Here is a 26,714-nt window from a genome sequence, read left to right as displayed (position 1 = left end):
TGACATGTCCCTTCTCTTTCCCCCCTCAGATTGTTAACGAAGCCGCCAAGTATCGCTATCGCTCTGGGGATCTTTTTAATTGTGGAAGCCTCACCATCCGGGCCCCTTGGGGCTGTGTCGGCCATGGGGCTGTCTACCATTCTCAGAGTCCGGAAGCTTTTTTTGCACACTGCCCAGGAATCAAGGTATCCTCATTTATGTACTTTATTTGATCTCGATTTGATGTTTCTATTTTGGTTCATTCTGTTAACCAATATGCTTATCTAGAAGCAAGCAAACAGGATTTTTGGAATTTATGTGAACTTAATTGTTTTTAAAAAAAGAGCTTAGTATTTCTTTTAGATCAACTATCCAATGCCCAGGCTTATGGGCTATTCTCCTTGAAGCAGAACTGGCTTAACTCTGACATTAATTTCATAGACTTCAAAGAGTAAGACTGAGAGCTTTCCAGGGAATCATTATAGAAACTCATAGTAAGTCCACCCAGGGCTGATTTCTAATTTTTTTATTGAGTTCATAGTATGTTACATCATTGTGAAATTTCAGTTGTGCATATTTCTTGTCTGTCACCACATAAGTACTTCCCTTCCCCCAGTGCCCACCCCCTCTTCCCCTTCCCCTGGTAACCACTGAACTGTTTTCTTTGTCCATATGTTTGTTCATATTCCACATATGAGTGAAATCATCTGGTGTGTGTCTTTCTCAGTCTGGCTTATTTCACTTAGCATAATTCCCTCCAGGTCCATCCATGTTGTTGCAAATGGGATGATTTTGTCTCTTTGTATGTCTGAGTAGAATTGCACTGTGTGTGTATATATACCACATCTTCTTTATCCAATCATCAGTTGCTAGGCACTTGGATTGTTTCCATGCCTTGGCTATTGTGAATAGTGCTGCAGTGAACATAGGGATACATATGTTACTTTGGATTGTTGATTTCAAGTTGTTTGGGTAGATATCCAGTAGTGGGATAGCTGGGTCATATGGTATTTCTATTTTTAGTTTTTTGAGGAATCTCCATACTGTTCCATAGTGGCTGCACCAGTTTGCATTCCCACCAACAGTGTATGAGGGTTCCCTTTTCTCCACACCCTCTCCAACATTTGTTATTTTTAGTCTTAGTGATTATAGCCATTTTAACAGGCATATTGTGGAATCTTAGTGTAGTTTTGATTTGCATTTCCCTGGTGATTAGTGATGTTGAACGTCTTTTCATGTGTTTTTGGCCGTTTGTGTATCTTCCTTGGAAAAATGTCTGTTCATATCCTCTGCCCATTTTTTGATCAGGCTGTTTGTTTTTCCGTTGTTCAGTTGTGTGAGTTCCTTATATATCATGGAGATTAACCCCTTGTCAGATATATGATTTGCAAATATTTTCTCCCACTTGATGGGTTGTCTCTTTGTTTTGATCCTGGTTTCTTTTGCATTGCAGAAGCTCTTTAGTCTGATGAAGCCCCACTTGTTTATTTTTTCTTTTGTTTCCTTTGTCTGAGAAGACATGGTATTCGAAAAGATCCTTTTTAGTTCGATGTCAAAGAGTGTATTACCTCTATTATCTTCCAGGAGTTTTATGGTTTCAGGACTTACCTTCAAGTCTTTGATCCATTTTGAGTTTATTTTTGTGTATGGCATGAGATAATGGTCTATTTTCATTCTTTTGGCAGTGGTTGTCCATATTTCCCAACACCATTTATTGAAGAGACTGTCTTTTCTCCTTTGTATGTTCTTGGTACCTTTGTCAAAGATTAGCTGTCCGTAGATGTGTGGTTTTATTCCTGGGCTTTCAGTTCTGTTCCATTGATCTGTGTGCCTGTTTTTGTACCAGTACCATGCCATTTTGATCACTGTGGCTTTGTAGTACATCTTGAAGTGAGGAATTGTGATGCCTCCAGCTTTGTTCTTTTTCTCAGGATTGCTTTAGCAATTCGGGGTCTTTTGTTGCCCCATATGAATTTTAGTGTTCTTTGCTCTGTTTCCCTGAAGAATGTCATTGGGATTCTGATAGGGATTGCGTTGAATCTGTAGATTGTTTTACGTAGTATGGACATTTTAACTATGTTTATTCTTCCAATCCACGTGCATGGAATCTCTTTCCATCTCTTTATGTCATTATCAATTTCTTTCAGTGATGTGTTATAGTTTTCATTGTATAAGTCCTTCACCTTCTTGGTTAAATTTATTCCTAGGTACTTTATTCTTTTTGTTGCGAATGTAAATGGAATTGTAGTCTTATGTTCTCTTTCAGTAAGTTCAAAATTAATGTATAGAAATGCAACTGATTTCTGTAAGTTGATTTTGTACCCTGCAACTTTACTGTAGTTGTTAATTATTTCTAATAGTTTTCCAATGGATTCTTTAGGGTTTTCTATATATAAGATCATGTCATCTGTAAACAGCGAGAGTTTTACTTCTTCACTCCCTATTTGGATTCCTTTTATTCCTTTCTCTTGCCAAATTGCTCTGGCCAAAACCTCCAGCCCTATGTTGAATAAGAGTGGTGATAGTGGGCATCCTTGTCTTGTTCCTGTTCTCAGGGGATGGTCTTCAGTTTTTGCCCATTGAATATGATGTTGGCTATGGGTTTGTCATATATGGCCTTTATTATGTTGAGGTAGTTCCCTTCTATCCCCACTTTGTTCAGAGTTTTTATCATAAATGGCTATTGGATCTTGTCAATTACTTTCTCTGCGTCTATTGAGATGACCATGTGGTTTTTATTCCTTAATTTGTTGATGTGGTGTATCATGTTGATTGATTTGCAGATGTTGAACCATCTCTGTATCCACCCAGGGCTGGCTGTTTTTGATAACATGAATTGTTTGTGAATGTGTGTCTACGTCTTATTTTTTCTACTAGATCAAAGTCATGACTTAGTTGAGTAGGGGTTGCGTAGTTTTTCCATGTACGCTAGAAGTGGGGGTCGAGACAGAACCCTCGTTTGCAGCAACAGTTATTTTTGTACTTGAGCTGAACGTCGATTCTTATTTAATGTTTATGATGTTACCCCGTGTTTTTAAGAGCAGATCATTTCTCTCAGTCCCCTACCTTCTCTCCCCTCCTCCTCTTTCTTTCTCTTGTTTCATCCCAAATGAGAAAATACATATAGTACAAAAGTCTAAAAATAAACACATGAAGAAAGCAGATGAAGAGAAACTAAAATAGGATCATAAGATAAAGACATTGTGTGTTATGGTAAGCAGTGTGTTTAGCAGTCTATTTATAGAGAATAAAATAGTGAGATTTGTGCTGTTTTATTTTGTAAATAAAAATCCTTCAATAAAATGGTATAAAAGTGACTTTGAAAGCCAGATGTAATTTGCTTCAAGGAATCTTATTTGAGTCTTTGTGATAAATTCAGATTTATTTTTATGATGACTCTTCCTGTGTAACACTTGTCTTTATGCAATGATTTAACAATCATTAAAAACTAGACACAAGTGTGTGATTTGAGGCAAAATGTAGAAGCTAAGAGTCAGCCCGAGTGAGAATCCCTGGTCTCAGAAGTGATGTGACCTTGGGCAAGTTCCTTACTCCCTCTTGAAGCCTTAGTCTCTATTTCTAAATTGGGGAAAATAACAATAGCTTCCTGCTGTGAACAGTAGATGAATTAATCCAGGGAGCTCTTGACCCCGTGAACACATGTGCTCCCTGCTCTGATTGTCAGCATCTTCCTCATCAGCGGCCTCATTCTCAAGGGGGGCTTGGAGCCCTTTCCTCAAGGCAAGTGTGCCGTAACCACACTTCTCTGAGCTTCGAAATAACTGGACGTTACAGTGCCTGGGTCGTAAAGTTCAGTGGATTATTTATCCACTTAGGAAGTGAAGACTATATCTTTCATGGGAAAGGAGGAGATTTTGATATGTTAAAATTGGAGAAGAGAGTTGCACGCCCTTTGAAAATAGGAGTACGTGGTGGACATCTGATACATATTTGTTGAACAAATGGAAATTTTTGGGATAATATGTAACTTTTATAATAAATGCTAATTAGGCTAAAAATACAAGATTTGTATAGTCAGTTAGTAACAATTGGTTATTTAAATATCAACCCTTATGAGTGAGTTTACTGGGATACCTTTTCACTGAAATTGTGTTTAAAAATCTGTTTTGCAGGTGGTTGTACCCAGAAGCCCTTTCCAGGCCAAGGGACTTCTTTTGTCGTGCATAGAGGATAAAAATCCTTGTATATTTTTTGAACCTAAGATACTTTACCGGGCAGCAGGTAAAGGTTTTCTTTATTTTATATTTGTGAATATCTTTATACGTTTTGTTTTGCACAGCTCGAAAAATTATGAACTTGTTTTTATAAGCTTAATTTATATTTCCCTTGTAGAAAAAAAATTCTTATTTCTTCTATATTTAGTTTGTCTTCAACTGTGTATTTCATGCTAACTTTAGGGAAAATCCATGTAGCCATTTTATATTTTGATTGTGGAAACAAAGAAGCAAAGGGAAGTGGTAACAAGGGCATAGGGACTATGTTTAGCTACATAGTGTATGTTTATTAAATGCGGGTTGAATGAAAAAGTGAATGAGCTCTTTGTACTAAATAATATCAAATGCCCTTTTAGCTAAAGTGTCCTTATTGGCCTTCATCTAAATTAGGATACTTTTGATAGTGAAGGGGGGGCCACTATTAATGCTGTGACATCAGGTCTGTACTGGGATGACTGTCTAGGGCAAACTGAGATGTTTAGTTCCCCTCCTTTTAGCTCAAAATGATGAGTTTTTTAACCACTTGTCTGTGACTACTTATTTATCAGCTATACTGGAAATTTTTAATATCAAACTTGTTGTTTAAAGTATATTTTATTTTGAATTCAAGAAACATTGCTTTGGCAAATCATTCTTTTCCTTGAATAGTTAAGCTTAAAAACACATTTTGTTTTATTCTGATGTGATTTACGTACTATAAGATGGTTAGATATTAAGTGTTCAGTTTGACAGATTTTTTTGACAGTCCTATACATCCATGTAACCACTCAGCACAAGGGGACATAGAACATTTTCATCACTCCAGAAGCTCCTTTCACCTCTTTCCTGCCGAAGCATTCTTTCCACCCTAAATTAACCACTTGGCTTGCTGTCACCATAGATTAGTTGCACGTAGTTTTGGCCTTCATCTAAATGAATCACACAGTATATATTCTTTTGCATTTGCCTTCTTTTACTCAACCTGATGTGTTTGAAATTCATTTGTGTTGTTGCTCATATCAGGAGCTTATTCCGTTTTCATTGCTGAGTAGCATTTCCATTGTATGAATATATCACAGTTTGTCCATTCCCATGTTGATGAACAAATGTCCATCATTGTTTTCAGTTTTTGCCTATTTTGTACAAGGCTGCTTGGGACATTCCTGTACAAGTGTTTTTTGAACATACTGTTTCATTTCTTTTGGGTAATAAACATCCAGGGATGGAATTGCTGTGTCACAGGGCAGATGTACATTTCACTTTATAGGAATCTACTAAAGAGTTTTTCAAAGTGGCTGTGCCATGTTACATCTCCATTGCAAACTTCTCAGAATTCCAATTGCTCTTAAGTTAAAAATTTTAAATTGAACCTCTAAATATTTTAGGCACTCTATTGTAATCTATAGCCCGTTATGGGATAAAGATATTATAAGAACTTAAAATCTTGAGGAGAATAGGAAAACATCGATGGGATATACTGAGGAGCTGTTTGATTTCTAATTACTTTGGATATCCTGTGGGTATTATATTTGTAAGGCCAACCAGCTGTTAAACCTAAACAATTAATGCAGATTTTTTTTCAATATTTAATAAATGGAGACTGAATAAGAAACATTTGGAAAAGTAATATTCACTTTGCTGCAAATTTTGAAATCAGGGTTGGTAAGGAACTGTTTCCTGTTGTAGGAGTCCAGCTGAGAGAATGAGCTTGAGAAACTGTTGTAGGCTCAGCCCTGGGAGAGATCGTGGAAGACCCGGATGAGGACGGGGCTCAAAAGGGTTTCAGAAGTCTCCCCATGACTGATTATGTGCCATTTTGAGGACTCTGACTCTCAATCTGTTCTTCACTCCTAATGCTTCAGTAAAGACCAGAAAAGCACTAGTTCTTTCATAGCTAGAGAGCATGTTTGCAGACGAAGGTAGGCTGGGAGAACCACCTGAATCTACACGTGAGTGTTCTCTGGGTGGTCATCAGAGTTCATCCCTGGGCACCAGCCTGCTGTCCTGGGAGCTTATTAGAAATGCAGTTGTCAGGCCACAACTCATGGCCTACTGACTTAGGACCTGTGGGAGCGGGGCCGGCTGTCTGTCTTAGAAGCTCTTCAGGTGATTCGGACTCATACTAAATTTTGGGAACCAGTGCTTAGTGTCGATTATGAAGCAGTAACTGATGTTGCCTATCTCCGTTTATCTTATATAATTCTTGGTTCTTGTATAGAATTCAAGATGCTTTAAACCCATGGTTTTCTTAGACTTGGCCTCTGGTTCAAATCAGTATCTTGCAGCTGACCATATTTTGATTTCTACTCTTTTTGGGGAGATATGGGTGGGGGCTCTGAAGGTTCTGACACTGATTCTTCACTTGCTGCCTGCTTGCAGCCCACTGTTCTCCAGCTCTGTTAATCTCTCAGATCTGCTTCCCACTGCTGGAGTAAACTCCACACTGCCAGTGGATTGGAATAATAAAAGGAATGGAGCATTTCGATTCATTAGTCTGAGGTGCCTTGTGGAAGACAGTTCTGTATTGATAGAATCCAGTAGATAAAAGAAGGTGCTTTCAATTCATTTCAAAGACCAGAGTAGCCTGATAGTTTCTAAGAGATGATAAAAGAAGCCTTGTAGTATCCATAAGTACTAATTTAATTGACTTTTTTCCTACATTCGTTCTTCTTGAATTTCCAGCATACATTTAGGAATAGTTAAAACGGTGGGCTAAAGATACAAAGCTTTGTATTTAAAGTTTTTTCAAACAGTTCATATTGGCAAGGTTCAGAGAATAATAAATATATGTATATTATATTATAAATACTAGACTGATAATTCTTTGTAAAAATGGGAGTTAATTGGGAGTTGTGTTCATTACATAATAGCTCATTTAGGTTAATTATCCAATAATCTTAACTAAATTGGACATGTTCAAGTTTAAGGATATAAAAGGAGTAACTTTTGAGTAGTCTAAGGCAATGTTAATAAAATCTATATATTTAAGCCCTTATATTTTATTTATGGAATGATATCTTAAATTCTTAGATATATTAATGCATTAGACAATTTCAAAAAGTTAGATATATTTGGCTAACAATAAAACCCACATTAAGACCTCAAGTAAGATGGAAATTCATCCTTCTCTCGCATAAATATCCAGGTTGGCATCCAGGGCTGTGTGGTGGCTCCTCAGTCATCAGGGCGCCAGGACCCTCTGTCTGGTTTCTCTGCTGTCTTCCACCTGTGACTTTCAGCTCCTGGATCCAGACGGCTGCTCTGCTCCCAACATCACATATACATTTCAGCCACCAGGAAGGGGGAAAGAGGAAAGGGAAAGGAATTCTCTTTCTCTTTAGGGAATGACTTGGAAGCTGCGCATATTAAATCTGCCCCTATCCCATTGGTCAGAACTGAATCACAGGGCCACAGCTAGCCACAAGGGAGGCCGAAAAAAGTAGTCTTTAGCTTAGTGCCCAACCAAAAATTTTATTGTTACACAGTGATGGCAGGTAGATATTGGCAGCTACTAATCTCTGCCACGGTTGCTTACATGGTTTCCAAAAGAAGTTACACATTTTAAGGAGGGAATAGAACTGTTAGGAATAATATTGTTTGACTCATAGTCTACTTCAGGGACTCCATCTCAGAGGTATACTGATAAAAGTCTGAAAGAAATGTTACTGTTCATTGCAGTGCAATTTATGAGAACAAGGACTGGAAACAACCCATTTGTCCATCAGCAGGGGATGTGGGGTTGGTTGGATAAACTAAACTACATCCATCTGATGGATCACACTGCAGCTCTTTAAAGGAATGAGACAGGTCTCTGTATACTGTATCAGTTAGGGTTTGATAAGAGAATCGAAACACTAGAAGATATGATAAAGAGTATATTATAGACATTTTCCCTATAATATATGCAATTGTAGAAGCTGAACAGTTTATAAAACGTTGCTTCTGTACTTGGTGCTTATCCTGAAGTCCACTGGGCAGACTGTGAGGAAGGGAAGATAGATGTGAAAGTAGGGAGAGCAAGGACAAACCAGAACCTGCTAGGATGGATTGAAACCCAAAGGACAGTCTAGGACTTATGTCTGTCTCTCACCACCTCCAAACCTTAGTGGGAGGAAAAGATTGGTTGTTAGGAGACTGGCCTAGGAGGCTGTTTGAACAGCATGTCTAAGAAATGATGAGGCTTGATTAGCAACTGGGATGGATTAGAAATTTCTTAGATTGTATGAAATACTTGGTGTCTAAATGAATTTAAGGAGGGGAAAGAATAAATGTAGAATAAGATTTTCTTGTCTGGTAGTAATGGAGGAGTGGTATATACCCTGAAATAAATGGAGTGTGAGTGTGTGTGTGTGTGTGTGTATGTGTGTTTTCATGTACACTGAGCTGTCATGAAAGTTAAGACTCTGCAGAGACCTGAGATAAGAGAAGCTTAGAACCCTGAAATGTAAGTGATGCCTAAGTCTCCTGAAGGTATTTGCCAGGACCTGGAGACATTGAGCTTCTGCTTTGATGAGTCCATGGAATGTTGGCAACAGGAGATGAAGTCCAGGGCTTATGTTAGGTAGGGAATCTACCAGGAGCCCTTGCTTAAAGCTGGGACTCCATGGACCACATCGAGAGCAGGAAGTGCAGAATGGCAGGAAGGAAGATTTCCTGTCTTGACTCTATGCTGGTGGAGAGAAAAGAAAAAATCTGAGAATTTTTGTCACAAGATTGTCCTGGCACAAGATTACAGTTTAAATGGCTGCTAGTATTGTGGTCTGAAAACTCTTAAGCAGATAGTTTAAAGTGGTTCCAGGTTGGTGGTGCCCCAAGAGAGCTGTCAAAAGGCGACAGAATCCTCTGTGGAGTCACTTCAAGCCGGGCCTCAGAATAGTCCCACAGATAAAGTCCCAAAGGAAAGACCACGTCCCTTTGAGCAGCAATGAGAAAAGGCAGATGCAGACCCATGAAGACTTCGAATGTTAGAACTATTGTATAGACAATACAAAAAAATTTATATTTTAAAAAAGGAGACACTTGGTGATGTCAGCAACATGGTGGAGTGAGCAGGTTTCCTTGTCTCTCCCTCTTTGAGCTACAACTAATTGGACATTCATTGATCAATGGAAGATACTGATACCTCAGGACACCTGAGAGACCCGCGCTGCTATACATCGGAAGGTGGGTGGACTGCCCCTGGGGAGGAGGTGGAGATAGGTGAGAGCTCTCTGGCACCCAGACAGCCCAGTACCTGCGAGCGATTCTCTCCCGGCTGACATGCTCATAGCACCACCATGGCCTTGAGGGTGGGCGTGCGCAATGGCGGCGTGACTGTGGAAACAGGTGACCACAGCCCTAAGCTCCCTGAGATTGCTCCTTGGTCCAGTGGGAAAATCCACGGCCCTACAGTGGCTGCGGGGAAAGTCTCTGATTAGCCCTAGTGGAGAGGCCCCACCCACCAAGCACAAAGGCTAGGAGACCTTGGGCAGTTGTGGCTCGGCAGGGAGAGCTACCCACCAGCTGCATTAAACACCCACAGCTCTGCTGCACCCCTGAAGGGGCAAGTGAGACCCAGCAGGACCGTGTGAGTAGGCAGTGACAATCTGGAGCCCCAGTGTGACTGCTCCTTGATCCAGTGGGAAAATCCATGGTCCCACACCAGCTGCAGGGAAAGCCTCTACTTGGCCTTAGTGGAGAGGCCCCGCCCACCAAGCACAAAGGCTGGGTGACCTAAGAGCAGAAGTGGCGCAGCCGGATGAGCTAACCACTGGCTGCATTAGATGCCCATAGCCCTGCTGGGGCCCAACGTGGGCAAGTGAGATCCTGCGGGATCAGATAGTGGCAGAGCTGTGAATCTAGATGAATCAGCTCCTGGCTGCTGTGAAAGCCCATAACACTGTTGCAGACCCTAAGGAGGTAGTGTGTCTAGGCGGGTTTGCAAGAGTAGGCACCAGCAACCTGAAGCCCCCTTGCGATTGTTCCCACAGCTGATGGGAGACCTCACAGGGCCACTGTGATCTCAAGGAGGGGCCCAGACTAGGTCAGAAATAGCTGACAGGGATACTGGTTGGCACAGATTACACAGCTGCTCTCCCCTTCCCCCAGTGGAAGCAAGTGGAAGCAGTAACCCAACTCTATCCTGATGCGGAGGCACAAATCTATACCACCAAGAAGAATGAAAAAATATATTACATCTCCAGAACAGAAGGAAAATGACAAGTACCCAGAAAACAATCCCGAAGACACAGAAATCTATAACCTAAGTGACAAAGAATTCAGAATAGCTATCATTAAAAAACTCAGTGAGTTAAAAGAGAATACAGATAGACAACTCAATGAGTTCAGGAGCTATGTCACAAAAGAACCTGATACTATAAAGAAGAACCAATCAGAAATGTTGGAGATGAAAAACACAATTGGGGAGATTAAGAAAAATCTGGACTCCCTGAACAGTAGGGCTGATAATATGGAGGACAGAATTAGCAGTTTGGAGGATAGGAATATAGAAATGCTTCAGATAGTGGAGGAGAGACAACTAAAACTAAAAGGAAATGAAGAAACTCACAACAGAAGAAAAAAAGACCTGACAATAACAACCTAGAAGGGGAAGAGGATAGGGATTGAACCGGCTTAGTCTAAGGAAATAGCAGGCTATCAGAAAATGGACTATCTCATCTATGAGATGTTTTATATAAACCACATGGTAACCACTAAACAAATAACTAGAACAGAGACACAAATTACAAATAAGAAGAAAACCAACATAGAAAACTACCTACCTGAATTGGTAGTCCAAAATTTATGGGAAGAGAAACAAAGGAAATGCAGGAGAACCAGAAAACGAGAGATAAAATGGCAACATCAGGCCCCCACATTTCAGTAATCACTCTAAATGTAAATGGATTGAACTCTCTGAAAAAAGACCTAGAGTGGCAGGATGGGTTAAAGAACAAGTCCCAACAATATGCTGCCTCCAGGAAACACGCCTCAGCCTCAAAGACAAACACAGACTCAGAGTGAAGGGGATGGAAGACCATACACCAAGCTAATAGTGAACATAAGAAAGCAGGTGTTGCCATACTTATATCAGACAAGATAGACTTCAAGGCAAAACAGGCAGAGAGAGACAAAGAGGGGCAGTTTATAATGATGACAGGGACACTCCACCAAAAAGACATAACACTTATAAATATATATGCACCCAACACAGGAGCAACCAAAGTACGTAAAGCAACTACTAACAAAAATAAAAGGAGATATCAACAACAATATGATAATGTAGGGGACATCAACACCCCACTAACACCAATGGATAGATCATCCAGACAGTAAGTGAACAAGGAAATTGTAGAATTAAATGAAAAACTAGACCAGATGGATTTAATAGATATATATAGAACACTCCATCCCAAAACAGCAGGTTACACCTTCTTCTCAAGTGTGCATGGAACTTTCTCAAGTAGAGACCATATGTTGGGAAACAAAGCAAGCCTTAAAAAATTCAAGAGGATTGAAATAATATCAAGGATCTTTTCCAACCATAATGCTATGACACTAGAAATCAATTGCAAGAATAAAGCTGGGAAAGGGACAAAGATGTGGAACTTAAACAATGTGCTACGGAGTGACCAGTGGGTCATTGAAGAAATTAAAGGAGAAATCAGATATTATCTGGAGACTAATGAAGATGAAAACACACCATACTAACTCATTTGGGATGCAGCAAAAGCGGTCCTAAGAGGGAAATTCTTTGGAATACAGGCTCACCTCAGTGAACAAGAAAAATCTCAGATAAGCAATCTCAAACTGCACCTAAAAGAATTAGAAAAAGAAGAACAAACAAAGCCCAAAGTCAGTAGAAGGAAGAAATAATAAAAATTAAAGCAGAAATAAATGAAATTGAAACAAAAAAGACAGTAGAAAGGATCAATGAAACAAAGATCTCATTCTTTGAGAAAATAAACAAAATTGACAAACCCTTAGCCAGGCTCACTAAGAAAAAAAGAGAGAAGACTCAAATAAATAAAATCAGAAAAGAAAGAGGAGAAATTACAATGGATACCATGGAAATACAAAAGGTTAGAAGAGAATACTATGAAAAACTATATGCCAAAAAATTGGACAACCTAGAAGAAATGGATAAATTCTTAGACTCTGACAACTTACCAAAACTGAATCAGGAAGAAATAGAGAATCTGAATGGACCAATCACAAGTAAAGAGATTCAAACAGTAATCAAAAACCTCTCCAAAAATAAAAGCCCAGGACCAGATGGCTTCTCTGGAGAATTCTACCAAACATTCAAAGAAGATTTAATACCTATCCTTCTCAAACTATTCCAGAAAATTGAGGAAGATGGAGCACATCCTAAGACATTCTATGAAGCCAACATCACCCTGATCCCCAAACCAGACAAGGACAACACAAGGAAAATTACAGGCCTATATCACTGATGAACATAGGTGCAAAAATCCTCAATAAAATATTGGCAAACTGAATACAGCAATACATTGAAAAGATCATACACCCTAATCAAGTGGGATTTATACCAGGGACACAGGGATGGTTCAACATCTGCATGTCAATCAATGTGATACACCACGTTAACAAAATGAGAAATAAAAACCACATGATCATCGCAATAGACACAGAGAAAGCATTTGATGTGATCCAAGATCCACTTATGATAAAAAACTCTCAATAAAATGGTTATAGAAGGAAAGTACCTTAACACAATAAAGGCCATGTATGACAAACCCACAGCCAACATCATACTCAGTGGGGAAAAACTGAAAGCCATCCCTCTGAGAACAGGAACAAGACAAGGACACCCACTCTTATCACTCTTATTCAACATAGTGCTGGAGGTTTTGGCCAGAGCAAATAGGCAGGAAAAAGGAATAAAAGGAATCCAAATAGGCAATGAAGAAGTGAAAGACTCTCTGTTTGCAGACGACATGATCTTATGTATAGAAAACTCTAAAAAATCCATTGGAAAGCTACTAGAAGTAATCAACAACTACAACAGAGTTGCAGGGTACAAAATCAACTTACATACATCAGTAGGTTTTCTATATTCTAATAAGGAACTAACAGAAAGAGAACTCAAGAACACAATCCCATTCACAATCGCAACAAAAAGAATAAAATATCTTGGATTAAATTTAACCAATGAAGTGAAAGACCTATACAATGACAACTATAAGACTTTCCTGAAAGGAATTGATGGTGATATAAAGAGAGGAAAGACATTCCATGCACGTGTATTGGAAGAATAGACATAGTTAAAATGTCCGTACTACCTAAAGCAATCTACAGATTCAACACAATCCCAGACAGAATCCCAATAACTTCTTCATGGAAATAGAACAAAGAATACTAAAATTCATATGGGGCAACAAAAGACCCTGAATTGCTAAAGCAATCCTGAGAAAAAAGAACAAAGCTGGAAGCATCACAATCCCTGACTTCAAAATATACTACAAAGCCATAGTGATCAAAACAGCATGGTACTGTACAAAAACAGGCACACAGATCAATGGAACAGAATTGAAAGTCCAGAAATAAAACCACACATCTATGGACAGCTAGTCTTTGACAAAGGAGCTGAGAACATACAATGGAGAAAAGAAAGTCTCTTCAAGAAATGCTGCTGGGAAAACTGGACAGCCACATGTAAAAGAGTGAAAATTGACCTTTCTTTTACACCATTCACAAAAATAAACTTGAAATAGATCAAAGACTTAAAGATAAGACCTGAAACCATAAGATTTCTAGAAGAACATATGGGCGTTACAGTCTTTGACATCAGTCTTAAAAGGATCTTTTCAGACACCATGTCTTCTCAGAGAAGGGAAACAATAGAAAGAATAAACAAATGGGACTTCATCAGACTAAAGAGCTCCTACAAGGCAAAGGAAAACAGGATTGAAACAAAAACACAACCCACCAATTGGGAAAAAATATTTGCAAATCATGTATCTGACAAAGGGTGAATCGCCATAATATATAAAGAACTCACACAACTCAACAGCAAAATATCAAACAACCCAATCGAAAAATGGGCAGGGGATATGAGCAGACATTTCCCCAAAGAAGATAAATGAATGGCCAATAGGCACATGAAAAGATGCTTATCATCCCTGATCATCAGGGAAATGCAAATCAAAACTACTCTCAGATATCACCTTATACCTGTTAGAATGGCAAAAATAACCAAAACAAAAAGTAACAAATGTTGGAGAGGTTGTGGAGAAAAAGGAACCCTCTGCTGGGAGGGTTCTGCTGGTGGGAATGCAAACTGGTGCAGCCACTATGGAAAATGGTATGGAGATTTCTCAAAAAGTTAAAAATAGAAATACCATATGACCCAGCCATCCCACTACTGGGTATCTATCCAAAGAACTTGAAACCAGCAATTCAAAGAGGCTCATCCACCCCTATGTTCACTGCAGCATTATTCACAATAGCCAAGACATGGAAGCAACCTAAGTGCCCAGTGACTGATGATTGGATAAAGAAGATATGGTATATATATACAATGGAATACTACTGAGCCATAAAAAAGGATAAAATCATCCCATTCACAACAACATGGATGGATCTTGAGGGTATTATGTAAGTGAAACAAGCCAGATAGAGAAGGACAATCTCTGTATGACTCCACTCATAGGTGGAAGTTAGACAAGTGGATGAAGAGAACAGATTAGTGGCTACCAGGGGAAAGGGGTTGGGGTGGGCATGAAGGGTGAAGTGGTGCACCTACAATATGACTGACAAAAAATAATGTACAACTGAAATTTCACAAAGTTATAAACTATCATAACCTCAATAAAAAATAATATAGGAAAAAAAGGAGATACTTGAGAATACAAGCAGAAAATAAAATTTGAAGAATAGAAAGGGACGTCTAGAAAATAAAAATATAATAAAGAAAAAAGTCTTTGATGGTTTAACCAGAAATTATGAACAGATTAAGGGAGGGTTAGTAAAGTGGAAAATAAGGTCCAAAAAATTACTAGAATGTAGTCTAGAGAAATAAAGGGAAGGAAAGTATGAACGAAATGTTGAGTGTGAAGGGAGAATGACAAGGTCTAAATGTATCTGAGGAGCAGAGATGAGTTCGTTTCCTAGTAATGCTCCTTAATAGAATTTTGCTGATAGAAAAGCGTTCCCTGGCATATTTTTGCCAGTCTGCACAATCGGAGCTAGATTGATGCAGGAGGAAACGTTTCAGGGAAGCATCAACTATTACCTGCTTTTCCCTCCAGCAGCATCATTAAGGTAAGATGTTATTTTCCCGAGTCTGGAATAATACTCTATACATAATTCCTGAAATAAAGGACTTAAAGGATACTAGGTAAAGAGTTCCTTAGGCAGCTGAAGTATTAGGCATCTAAAAAAGTTAACTTGCTAACTCAAAGAAGAATTTTCCCTAATGTATAATTTTTGTATATTTTCTATCAGTAGATCCTGTTCCACAGTGATTCAGCTATAGAGACCCTGTTAGCCAAGGCTTCAGCTTATAGCTCTAGTGTGCAGATGTCTCTCAGCAGTTAATCTTTCAGCATCTATTGGTCCCTTGTTTTCTTTGTGGGACATTTTCTTCCCATGGGCACTGCTCTGACCCCCCTCCCTGTGTTCTGCAAGGGCTGCTGGTCATCACATCTGACCTTTGTGATCTCAGGCGATGCACGTGTGGCTCAAGCCTGGCTACTCTGACTTCTTTTCTGGGACTTTATATGTGGAGACAGAGCTGCGTTTTTTATGGGTGGTTTGCCTGGGTTGATGTGAGACTGGGATCAAGTCGCCTGCCACTTAGTGGGTGATGGTCTGTGGCAGAAGACCGTGATGCAAAGCGGACATGTTCCCTGTGGGTGGGAAGGAGAGAGAGAAATCACAAGTGAAAGTCCTCACCATTTCACTTCTTTACATTGGCTCCTAAGGCTCCCTGAATTACTTTTGTTCCTTTATTCTTAATTTGATTAATGAGTTTCCCCCACATCCTTCCATTTAATCTCATTTTAAGTTTAACCATCTTTGGGTTTCAGTTCCCTGTATAATTTACTAATAAAATAGGTACTCTTGACTAATATAATATGTCATCTTGGTTAAAAAAAAACGATGCTTCTCTTTTAAGGTGAAAATATTCCCAGTTGGATCAGCAAAATAAACTGCAGCCTTTCATCACTTAATGTCAATGCCGCTTTTGTCCTAATAGCTGAAGCCAGAACCCCATCTATTCATACATAATAGTACTTCCTTCATAAGGTTATTGAGAAGATTGAGAGAATCCTTGTATGTATCTGTGTGATCTCTATGCACTTTTTGAACACTACTGTGCTAGGGCTGTATGGTGTAGACATATGGACTGTTTCGTTTAATACTCACAACGACCTTATCAGAAATTCTGTCATTATCACCATTTTATAGATGAGGAACCTGAGGAGTAGGGAAGTTCAGCAACTTGCCCGAAGCCACACAGCCAGGATTCAGACCCAGAGAGTCTGTCTCTAGAGCCAGGTATTGGGCAAACGTGGCACAGTGGTTCCATTTAATCTTCACAAAAGCCCCATGAGGTGGTTATCCTAAAACTGAAGTTTAGAGAGTTCAAGAAACGTGCTCACAGGAAGAAGTGATAGAGTTAGATGTTCTGACCCCGGAGGCTTCGCTCTGTGTAACGATACCCTATTTTTCATCCCATTTAAGCATGATTGAATGGAGGGCATAAATGAAACGATTTGCTCCAGTGTTCTAGTTTCATGCTAAGAAATACGCTATGTTTAAAATTTTTCCGAATTAAATTCATTTTGGAATTAAAATGATCTGCTTTCTAGTTGAATGCAAACATACACTCTCGATAACGGTTCCTTAAGGCGGTGCATCCCCTATGTAGTGTATAGTCTGAGGTTTGACTGTGTGCTGCAGTAACTTCTCCATTGGCTTAGAAGTAATTTGCATCTTTGAGAGTTATAAAAACTATACCTGTCATGGTCCAGTGTGGTCACAGTGGGGTTTGGGAGCCTCTGCTCCATGCTGTCATTAAGGGTCCTAGTTCTGTGTCCCTAGCTGGAGGTGAGAGCAGCTGATGTGGTGTTCTGCATTTGGGGCAAGGGGATGAAACCCTCTGGTGAGTGCACAGCATTCCCTGTCACAGCCCTTCTCACTTGACCTCTCTGACGCCCTCATTTTTCCACCTGGTCCCCTTCTGCTGCTCTACATTCAGGTATCTGTGCTGTGGTGACCCCCACATGTGTGGTCTACGGCATTTAGAAATGATTTCTTACAGTTCAGCTGTAAACTATATAAACTATAAAAACTATAAACTTTATAAACTATAAAGATGAAAGTGAAAATAGGTAATATATTTTTTATGCAGCCGTTTTCTTGAATTTTGTTTCTACTTATTTTGAATATACAATAAATAGATGTAAAACTTGTATCTTCTAAATTTGGAAGAAAAATAAATACTTTTAGATTATTTATTGTAATTATGACATTTAAATGCAATTAAACTTTTAAAAAATGGCAGAGGGATATTTAGAAAAGGTAGATAAGGAAGAACAATCTAGACTGTCAAAAAATGTACGAAATAGTTACCATTCAAGAAGGGTGAGTCAGTGACATTTATCAGATGCGGGCATCCTATGGGGAAGCCATTCTTGTATGTCTTTTGAACTTTTTGGTTTTATTTAATTGAGCGATTCATGACATTAGTGGTTTTGAAATAAATCTGGCTTTCATCTGTGGTTCTTCTAGTGGGAAGAAGGAACACTCAAAGCCTTGTGCTGCCTTATTTCCAGAATTCGTATTACACTTTAAGGCAAAAATAGGTCATAATGGTATTGAGGATTTTTTTTAAGCAAGTACATGAATTATGTATGAATTCATACATTCTGAAGAGAAGAAAATTGTTGTAAGTAGCTTTTGAATGGTAGAAGACTTTAAAAACGTTTTTGCCAAATATCAGTGTACACAAATGAGGAACTGGTGTTTTGTGTTTAAAGTTTGTCATGGTTGGCATCGTTGAGCAGATGGTTTTTGTGCACGCCGGTAAATTTAATCCTAGACACACTCACTGACAAGAATTAAGTTCGATCCAGTAATGAGAGAATTTAAGTCATTTGTGAGATCTTTGAATTAGTTTTTAAATTGAAATGTTAAAAATTGAATATTTAAAAAGAATTTAAAAAGCCCGAGAATGTATCTTATAACCAGAAATAGCAGTTCTTTATCTCAATCTTCACCAAATCCATGCTTGTCTCCCCACAGGCAATCATTTCTAGTAGTTTATTCTGGTAATTTATCATCCTATTTGTAAATAATATGCCTATACTGCTTTTTAAAGTTTTAGGCATTATTATTTTAACTTCCTACTAGAATTTAGCTATTTTGTATCACCTTCTTTTCCTCAGCATGTCCATCCCTCCTCCTCAACCTACCTAAACTTCCAAGATCTTCATGGAGTTAGAGTACACCGTTTGGTCGGATCGTTATTGAGCGTTTACAGTGCTCCGACCATATCGCTGTGATTCACAACTGAGCCCCTGCCCCCTCCCGGAAATGCCTTCTTTCATTTCCTCTTTGGTGTACAACTCTTTTTTTGGAATGTTTTTTTCTCTTTCTCCTCTTTTCATTTGCTTAATTTCTCGTGTTCCTGTTACTATGATAGTCCCTAATCTCCTCGGTGTAGTCTTTTTTAAATTACCTTCAGACATGTTAGGTGGTCAGTCAGGTTTCTATGTTTCCTGTAGGCAACGCTTCTGTCCTGGGCAGTCTAACAAAGTGGTCAAGAGTGTAGACTTTGGAACCAGATTGCCTGAGTTTGAAGTACTGGCCCCACTGCTTACTAGTTAGGTGACTTTGGCAAGACTTAACCTTTCTGTGTTCAGTTTTCTCACCTGTGCCATGAAGACAGTGATAATACCTGTCTCATCAGGTTTTCTTCGAGACGAAAGGAATGAATGGGTAGACTTAAAGGCGCTTAGCACACAAGCTGGCTCAGTGCAAGTTCTCAGTCAGTGCTGGTGGTGGTTGATGTGACTTCAGGGATGACTATCATTAGTCTTCAAATGTAATAAAAAAAATCTTGACACACATCAGTTATCCGTATATATAAGGGCAGTGATATGGTTTGCTAAATGGCAACCTGGATTCTTAACTAAAAAGAAGTAGTTCAATTACCCTGTTGAGCTAATTTAATTTTCTTTTTTTTCAATTACAAAGATATACACTTACTGAAAATAAGATATTTTAATATTTTGGTGTAAGTGACATTAGAGTGAAGTGGTTAGCAATGCCTTACATTGTTTTCTTACAAAGACTTATTTTTCTCATTATAAAGGTATTGCGTGCTCTATCAGCAAGCTATTGATGCTTAACAAGTTGCTCCTAAAACTTACTGGCTAAATCAACTGTTTATGTAGCTTCTGTGCAGGCCAGCAATTTAGGCTGAGCTCAGCTGGGCAGTTCAGGTTTCATCTGGGCCCCCTCATAGGTTTACCATCGGTTGGAAGTCAGGTGTGAGTTGGATTTGCTGAGCTTAGCTGGGCTATTTCACATATCTGGGGCTGTGGTTGGTTGGCCTTGGTCTCTCATCCTCCAGGAGGCTAGCTCGGACTTGTTCATGTGGTGGAAGCAGAGGTCTCAGGGGACCAGTAGAAGCATGCTAGGAACTGGCACACCATCACTTCCACTCTAGTGTGTAGGCCAAAGCAAGTCACAAGGCCAGCCCAAGTTTAAGAGGAGGGCAAACAGATTCCATCTCTTCATGGGACTGCTGCAAAGTCACCATGGAAAGGGTGTCGAGACAGGGGGGGTTAAAGGACTGTGGCTGTTGTTCAGTCTTTCATATGTGTTTATTGAAACTCCTGTAAAGTACAAAAGATGATGACAGCTCATAAATCCATCACCTAACTACTCTTGACTCTTTGTTGTCTATACTGCTAGACTTTTACCTACGTGTTTAAACAGATTTTGTTACTGTCAATTTATTTCAATTTTCATTTGTTTGATTACAAGAAACCTTTTACATGTTTTTTAATTTCATATTTGTTTATTCTTCATGAATTGTTCATGTAGACTTCTGTCTTAACCTTGTGGAGTAGCATTTTTGTAACCCTAAAACAAGCAGGGAATGTAGCTGTTGGATTAGTATTCTATTTTGCCATGAGATGACCTTGATCTAGTTTTGAGCAGCAAGAGGAATCAAAAGGTTTTCAGTCAACGTGCAGTGCAAAATATCTTTGGATCCATATCTTTGGTGATTGACCTGATAAATTGAAGTATTCATGGAATAGGACCCAGTGGAATTTTCTTACACTCTCGCATCTTCTTTATATTATTCATGTTCACTTTCAGACTAATTTTGTACATTAAAGAGATGTCTATTTTTGATCATTGGTCTAATCCAACTGGATATCTTCTCAATGACTAAGCTTACACTACATGATAAAGAGTGATTGATTTTTTGTTTGTTTATAATAAAATTTAATGTTGTGAATCATGTGCACTCTTTGTAAAAAGTTCAAGCATCGTAGAGCTATAGAATAAAAAGTAAAAAGTGAAAGATCCTTTTCCCTACCCAACTCCTTTCTTCAGAACTTTTTCTTTGCATTTATATTTATATACATATGTGAATGTATAGAATATATTTACATATAAACAGTTAAGATTATATTGTAAACATTGTTCTGTAACTTACATTGCAAATCTTTTTCCACTTACAATTATGCAAATATGTGAATATATAGAACATATATACACATATAATAATAAAAATAAGCATGTTATGACTATTCTATAACTTGCTTTTCTTACCAGTTTATTTTGGATATATTTCCATGTCAGTTCACAAAGATTTAGCTGATTTTTAGCTCATAACATTTCTTGGGGTGTACCATAGTTTATTCTTTCCTGTATTATGGAACTTGAAGTTTTTCTAAATTCTGCCTATTCTAAACAATGTTGAAGTAAACATCCCTCTTTATATATATTTGGGCATGTGGAAGGAGAAAATTATAAGCCTATGTCCTTTATAGTATAAACTATAAAACCTATATTTCTTAATTCCTTTCTTGTTTTCTATAAGCCTCATATATTCTTTGCTTAGGCTCTGGGTAATAAATGATGGATGAAGCCAGACTCTGCAAGTCTCTAAGTGGCAGTTAGTGAAAACCTGGGAGGATAAGGGATTATTGACACAGGTATTGTGGGGAGACAAGATTCAATATGTATTTACAGCCTGAAAGCTACAAATGAAAGCTGGGAATGTTTGTAAGACATTTGACTTGGGAATACTAAGAATAAGAGCTTTGCATTTTTATTCTCTTGTGTTATCAGAGTTTTCCCTGTTATTCTATTTTTAAATATTTATTTTCTGTATTCTGTCATGAAAAGTGCCTTTGTTAGAAGTCCACCTTGAAACAACTGGATCTCAACAGTTTAATCTCACCTTCTGGGATGTGTCACCGTTCTATCTATGCCCACAGACTGGTTGTCATTGAGAGCAGCATTTAACCAGTTATTTATAAATGTGTATATGTGTATATATACACACACATATACGTAGTTCTTAAAGTTTTTTTTTAAGTGGACAGAAAACATTAGAACATTTTTTTCTTTGCGTCTTCACTGTAATGATTCTTCTTGTCCAAGAACATGGTTGTCTTCATTTGTTCAAACTTCTTTTATGTCCATGAATAAATTGTGTAGATATTTCCATTAGGTTTGGCACATTTGTTGTTAGGGTTAGTACTAGATGTTTCATGGTTTGGTTTTTTTTTTTTTTTTTTTGCTTTTATGGGTAAGATGTTTTTTACACTACATGTTTCTAATTGGTTAATACTGGTATATAGAAAAGCTATTGATTTTGTATGTTACTATTTGGAAACCTTACTCAATTCTTTAGTATTTTAGTTATCTTAGATGTTCTGAGATAAGGAAAATCTTAACCCCCTTATAGCTAATGATAGTTATAACTCTTGTTTTTCAACAATTGATGAAACGTTTTTGTATTTTTCTTGGAAATGTGTCTCATCCTTTCTTAACTTGGACCCTGGATGGTACTTTTTACCAAGTTAAGGAAATTTCTCTTTATTTTTAACTTAGAGGCCCCTTCCTCCCACTTCTCCCAAGGTGTTGAATTTTAGGTATCTGATGAGATGATTGTGTTTTTTCTTCCTGATCTCTTGATGAGGTGAATTTCATTAGCGTATTTCCTAATCTTGAGTAATTCTTGTATTCCTGGGATAAATTCTACTTGATCATGATGCATTATTCTTTCAGCACATTGTTGGATCAATTAGAAAATCTTTAAAAAGAGCTTTATGTTCATAAATAAAATTGGACTATAGTTTTCTCTTTACTTGTATGAACACGAATGTGTATTTCTATGTAAAATTGGTCTATAGGTTATCCTTCACCGTCCTTATCTGGTTTCAGAATCAGAGTTATGCTAGTCTTGTAGAATGAACTGGGCTGCCTTCATTTCCTATGCTCTAGACTCGATTGAATAACTAGGAATTATCTATTCGGTAAGGTTTAATATAATTTGCTTATAAAACTATCTGGTTCTGGTGCCTTTTGGGTCAGATTTTTGACTTCCTTTTGTTGTTGTTAGTTTACTTCCTATTCTTGAGTAAGTGTTGGTCATTTATATCTTTCTATAATATCATATATTTTCAAATTTAGTAGTATCAAATTTTCTCCATAGTATCATTTGATTCAATATGTTATATATATAAATTATTTAGAATAATGCTTGACACATAATAAATACTTAAAAATGTTAGTAGTATATTAAAAGATGTTTCTAGGGGCTGGCTCTGTGGCCAAGTGGTTAAGTTCACGCACTCCGCTGCGGTGGCCCAGGGTTCGGATCCTGGGCGCGGACATGGCACCACTCGTCAGGCCACGTTGAGGCGGTGTCCCACATCCCACAACTAGAAGGACCTGTAACTAGGATATACAACTATGTATGGGGGGTTTGGGAAGATAAAGCAGAAAAAAAAGGAAGAAGATTGGCAATAGTTGTTAGCTCAGGTGCCAATCTTTAAAAAAAAAAAGATGTTTCTATTATTATTTAAAAATCTCCAATGATTTATTTTAATATTAACACCCTTAAGCCTAAGTCTTTATTCAGAATATTGGGCTGTGAGCATGACTCCGAAGGAGTGTTCTAATTCAGGAGAGAGAGAGGGGTGAGGATTTTATAGAGCTTTAGCCAGAGAGATCAGCCAGCGTTCCACCAGTCAGGAATAGTTGGTCCAAAATGGTTTTCAGAAGAGGGAAGAATTGTTCTTGTGATTTATTGTCTGTTGGTAGGGCAATTCCGATAGCAAGAAGGTGAGGAGTAGTAGTTGCTGGGTCTATGGTAATATGAGGGCCACCGTGGGATATTTTCAGTCTATCAGGGACTCTTTTAAAGATTGCCTAGGGTTTACAACATATCCTAGCATATTTGGATATATATCGTATCATGTTGCATCAAGGCAGTCTTCTCCTTTTTGATTACAGGCAGTTCCTAATGTTCTTAAAATGTATACAAAGTCAGATGTCTGAAAGTCAAAATTAACTTATATTTAATATAGTTTTTTATCAAGAGATAAAATATAAAATTTCCAATTAAGCCTCTCCTTTTAGACATAGTTGTCAATGAGATAGTTACCAACGTTGTATATATATATCCTTTTTTTTCTTTTTGAATTGAACAATTAAGCAACTTAAGCACACTGAGCATCCAAGTGAGGTTAAAAATGTACTGGGTGTGGTGAACCAGATGATTTCTTTCTTGATCTCAGTTTTACAGTATTTTCTTTGGTGGCATCAGTGTTATCATTTTTCTGTGTCTCACTTATAAAATAATTGAGACCAAACACAATAAAAATTTCAATAGTATAGAAACATTGCCCTAGAGGCAATGATATTAACATTGCCCAAACTCAACTGTTGACTAGCAGATTGGGATGTTTTGAGCTGACGTTTTCATAGTTAGTTGATCTACAGAATTTCAGATTTGGAGTAAAAGGCACACAAAAAGCCCTTTAGGGATTTTCATCTTCAGTGTATACAAATGTGTACTGAGCAAAAGTTGAAGACACATGAATTGAGGTCTGCCTATACTAATAGGTTAGAAAGTAGGAAGCACTAAACTCTTAAGGCCATTAGATTATTTAATATTTTCATATATGTTTATTCTTCACAAATAGAAATGACGTTGTCAGGTTTGTAAAAATTACAGCTGGGACAATTTTCTCAATTTGAAACATTAATTTTATCATTACTCTTTCAGCATCTCTCACTGTTGTACTTGAATTTATGGATTTTACCTAATTTATCTTTTTTTATCTCTAGCACTGAATATAGCTTGGGGTATGAAATTATTAAATAAATGATATTTGCCCTAAATCATTGGATGACAAGTCATAGTTTCTGGCTATATAAATATGCCCAGAATCCTTATTAATTTGGTAGTTTAATCCATGATTTAATATAAAGGAATTGATATGAAAGGAAAATCTAGATTTCTAATGGAGGAGTGACACAGCAACCCACAGAGACAGACACTGGGTTATTTGTATATGGAGATTTTAAACAGTGCTTCTTTATAGATTATAAAGCTCATTTGGTGTATAAATTAATTTGAGAAAATGGGAGTGAATTGCTGTAGGTCAGTGAGAGAATTCTAGAATAAATACTTGATTGGCTCAGGGAAAACAGCAGTTATTTATTCTTAACATTATGTTTTCAATCTTTAAAAAATGTAGCAAACATACCATCCCCTTTCTTAAAATATGTAGTTGCTGCTGTTGATTTTTAAGGCTTATGGTGAGGATCCAGCTTGGTATCTTTTCATATTTAATATTTCTATTGAAACCCACTTTGGGCATATTTCTACCCATATAACGTACTAGTTATGAGCTTGGACCCCAGAGTTACCACTTACTGTCTTGTAACTTTGCTGCATTACTTAATGTCGCTCTGCCTCAGTTTCCTCATCTATAGAATTGGGTTCAATCTAATATCAATCACATTGAGTTGTGAGGATGAAATGGGGGGATACATTTAAGATGCTTAAAATAGTGTCTAGTATGTAGAAAGGGCTCAACAAATACTAGCTTTTTTGATTATTATTAATATATTGGGGTTTCCTTATTCATCAGAGGTGAGTTTCTTCTCTGAAATGCTATTTATAATGTAAATCTGCTGCATATTTGTTGGCCGACTCCTTCTCCATGCTTGTCCTTTGTGTTCTCCTCTGATGCTGGGGTTGGAAGCTAGAACACCGTTTTCTTGTCCTCCTGGCTGTCTGAGTTCCAGGTAGCTTCTGTCAATGGACAGCACTCGCACTAGTTTAGAAAGTAGGATGAAGGCGGCAAGGAAGGAAGCCATTGTGGTTTTGTGGGCACCTCTAGTAGTGGCAGTTGATGCGACTCTGTTCTTGCCATTGTTCTGCGGTACTGATGGCAGCAGCATTGGTGACAGGGCCTTTAGTGGGGGGTCTGTCCTGCTCAGCAGCAGCAGATGATGGTTCCAGCACTTTTAGTGGCTCCCATGGGCTGCTGGGTCCAGCCCAGAGGTGCTCTCTGCTTCGTGATCTCTGGGTTGCATTATTTGCTCCCACCATTTGCTCCTCCAGCCCTTGCAACATCTTTATAACAGATTCCATGAATTAAATTCTTCTAAAGAGGTTTCTGTTTTCCTGATTGGATGCTGATTCATAAAGTCAGTAGTTACTGTTCGGTATTAGATATGCAATGACAAATTCTGCAGACTGCATATGTAGTCCTTGTGTGTTTTTCTTACTCTTAAAATAATTGTCTTTTGTGGGTGTGCTCCAGTGGCTTTTTCTGTCTATTCTCTGCATTTAAGAAGTGAGTGGACAACAGCTAATGTTTGGTGTCTAGTGAAAATTGTAGCTCCTCATGGGTAACATTGTATTTATGGAAACTGAGGGACTAAGGTACCAAAAACATGATATGAAAGTATTTATAACAATACTTTAATGATTTAAAGTCATCTACCCAGTATTAGGTACTGTATTTCATTATTCTAAGATGTCCAATACCCCTCACGTTTTAACATCTCTGAAATTGAGATGTCACTTAAAATCAATGGCATCTTATCTGTGGCCAGCAATTGCTATTACCTACTTATGCACAAACATCAAAGTCATCAGTCAGTACCAGTACCTGCAGAATGGGTATCCACAGCTTGGAATAAAATTCCAGAGACACCGGAGAACTACTCTTTTAACGGTGAGGTTCCAAATGGTTGTGGTGGGTGGAAGGGTGGGGAATGTGAAGAATCACAATTTAAGGATCTTTTGAAGCAGGAGTCAAAACTAGGCTCTTCCTAAATACTGAGCTAGCTTGAGAGCCCAGTACCAATCTTTGGTTTTTTTCTTTCTGAGGAAGATTGTCCCTGAGCTAACATCCATGCCAGTCTTCCTCTCTTTTTTAGTATGTGGGCCACCAGCACAGCATGGCTGCTGACAGTGTGGTGTGGGTCCACACCTGGGAACCAAATCCAGGCCACCAA

The 26,714-nt window shown here is 38.1% G+C and overlaps 1 protein-coding gene across 6 annotated transcripts in view; it reads left to right on the top strand.

The window, feature by feature from the left end:
• BCKDHB (branched chain keto acid dehydrogenase E1 subunit beta) overlaps positions 1-26,714 on the top strand; it is a 228,280-nt gene that overhangs the window by 47,138 nt on the left and 154,428 nt on the right. For all 6 annotated transcript variants that reach the window (XR_006890591.1, XR_006890592.1, XM_046675342.1 and 3 more), the window contains exons 5-6: positions 30-185; positions 4,113-4,221. Coding sequence is in view for 4 of the 6 variants with exons in the window: in XM_046675342.1 (XP_046531298.1) it covers positions 30-185; positions 4,113-4,221 (265 nt within the window). In the remaining 2 variants the exon portion in view is untranslated. The remainder of the gene's footprint in view (positions 1-29; positions 186-4,112; positions 4,222-26,714) is intronic.

The sequence above is a fragment of the Equus quagga genome, chromosome 11, assembly GCF_021613505.1.
Source record: "Equus quagga isolate Etosha38 chromosome 11, UCLA_HA_Equagga_1.0, whole genome shotgun sequence".
In the NCBI taxonomy this organism is placed as follows: domain Eukaryota; kingdom Metazoa; phylum Chordata; class Mammalia; order Perissodactyla; family Equidae; genus Equus; species Equus quagga.
Note: the sequence above shows the minus strand (reverse complement) of the source record. Positions and strands in the feature narration are given on the sequence as shown.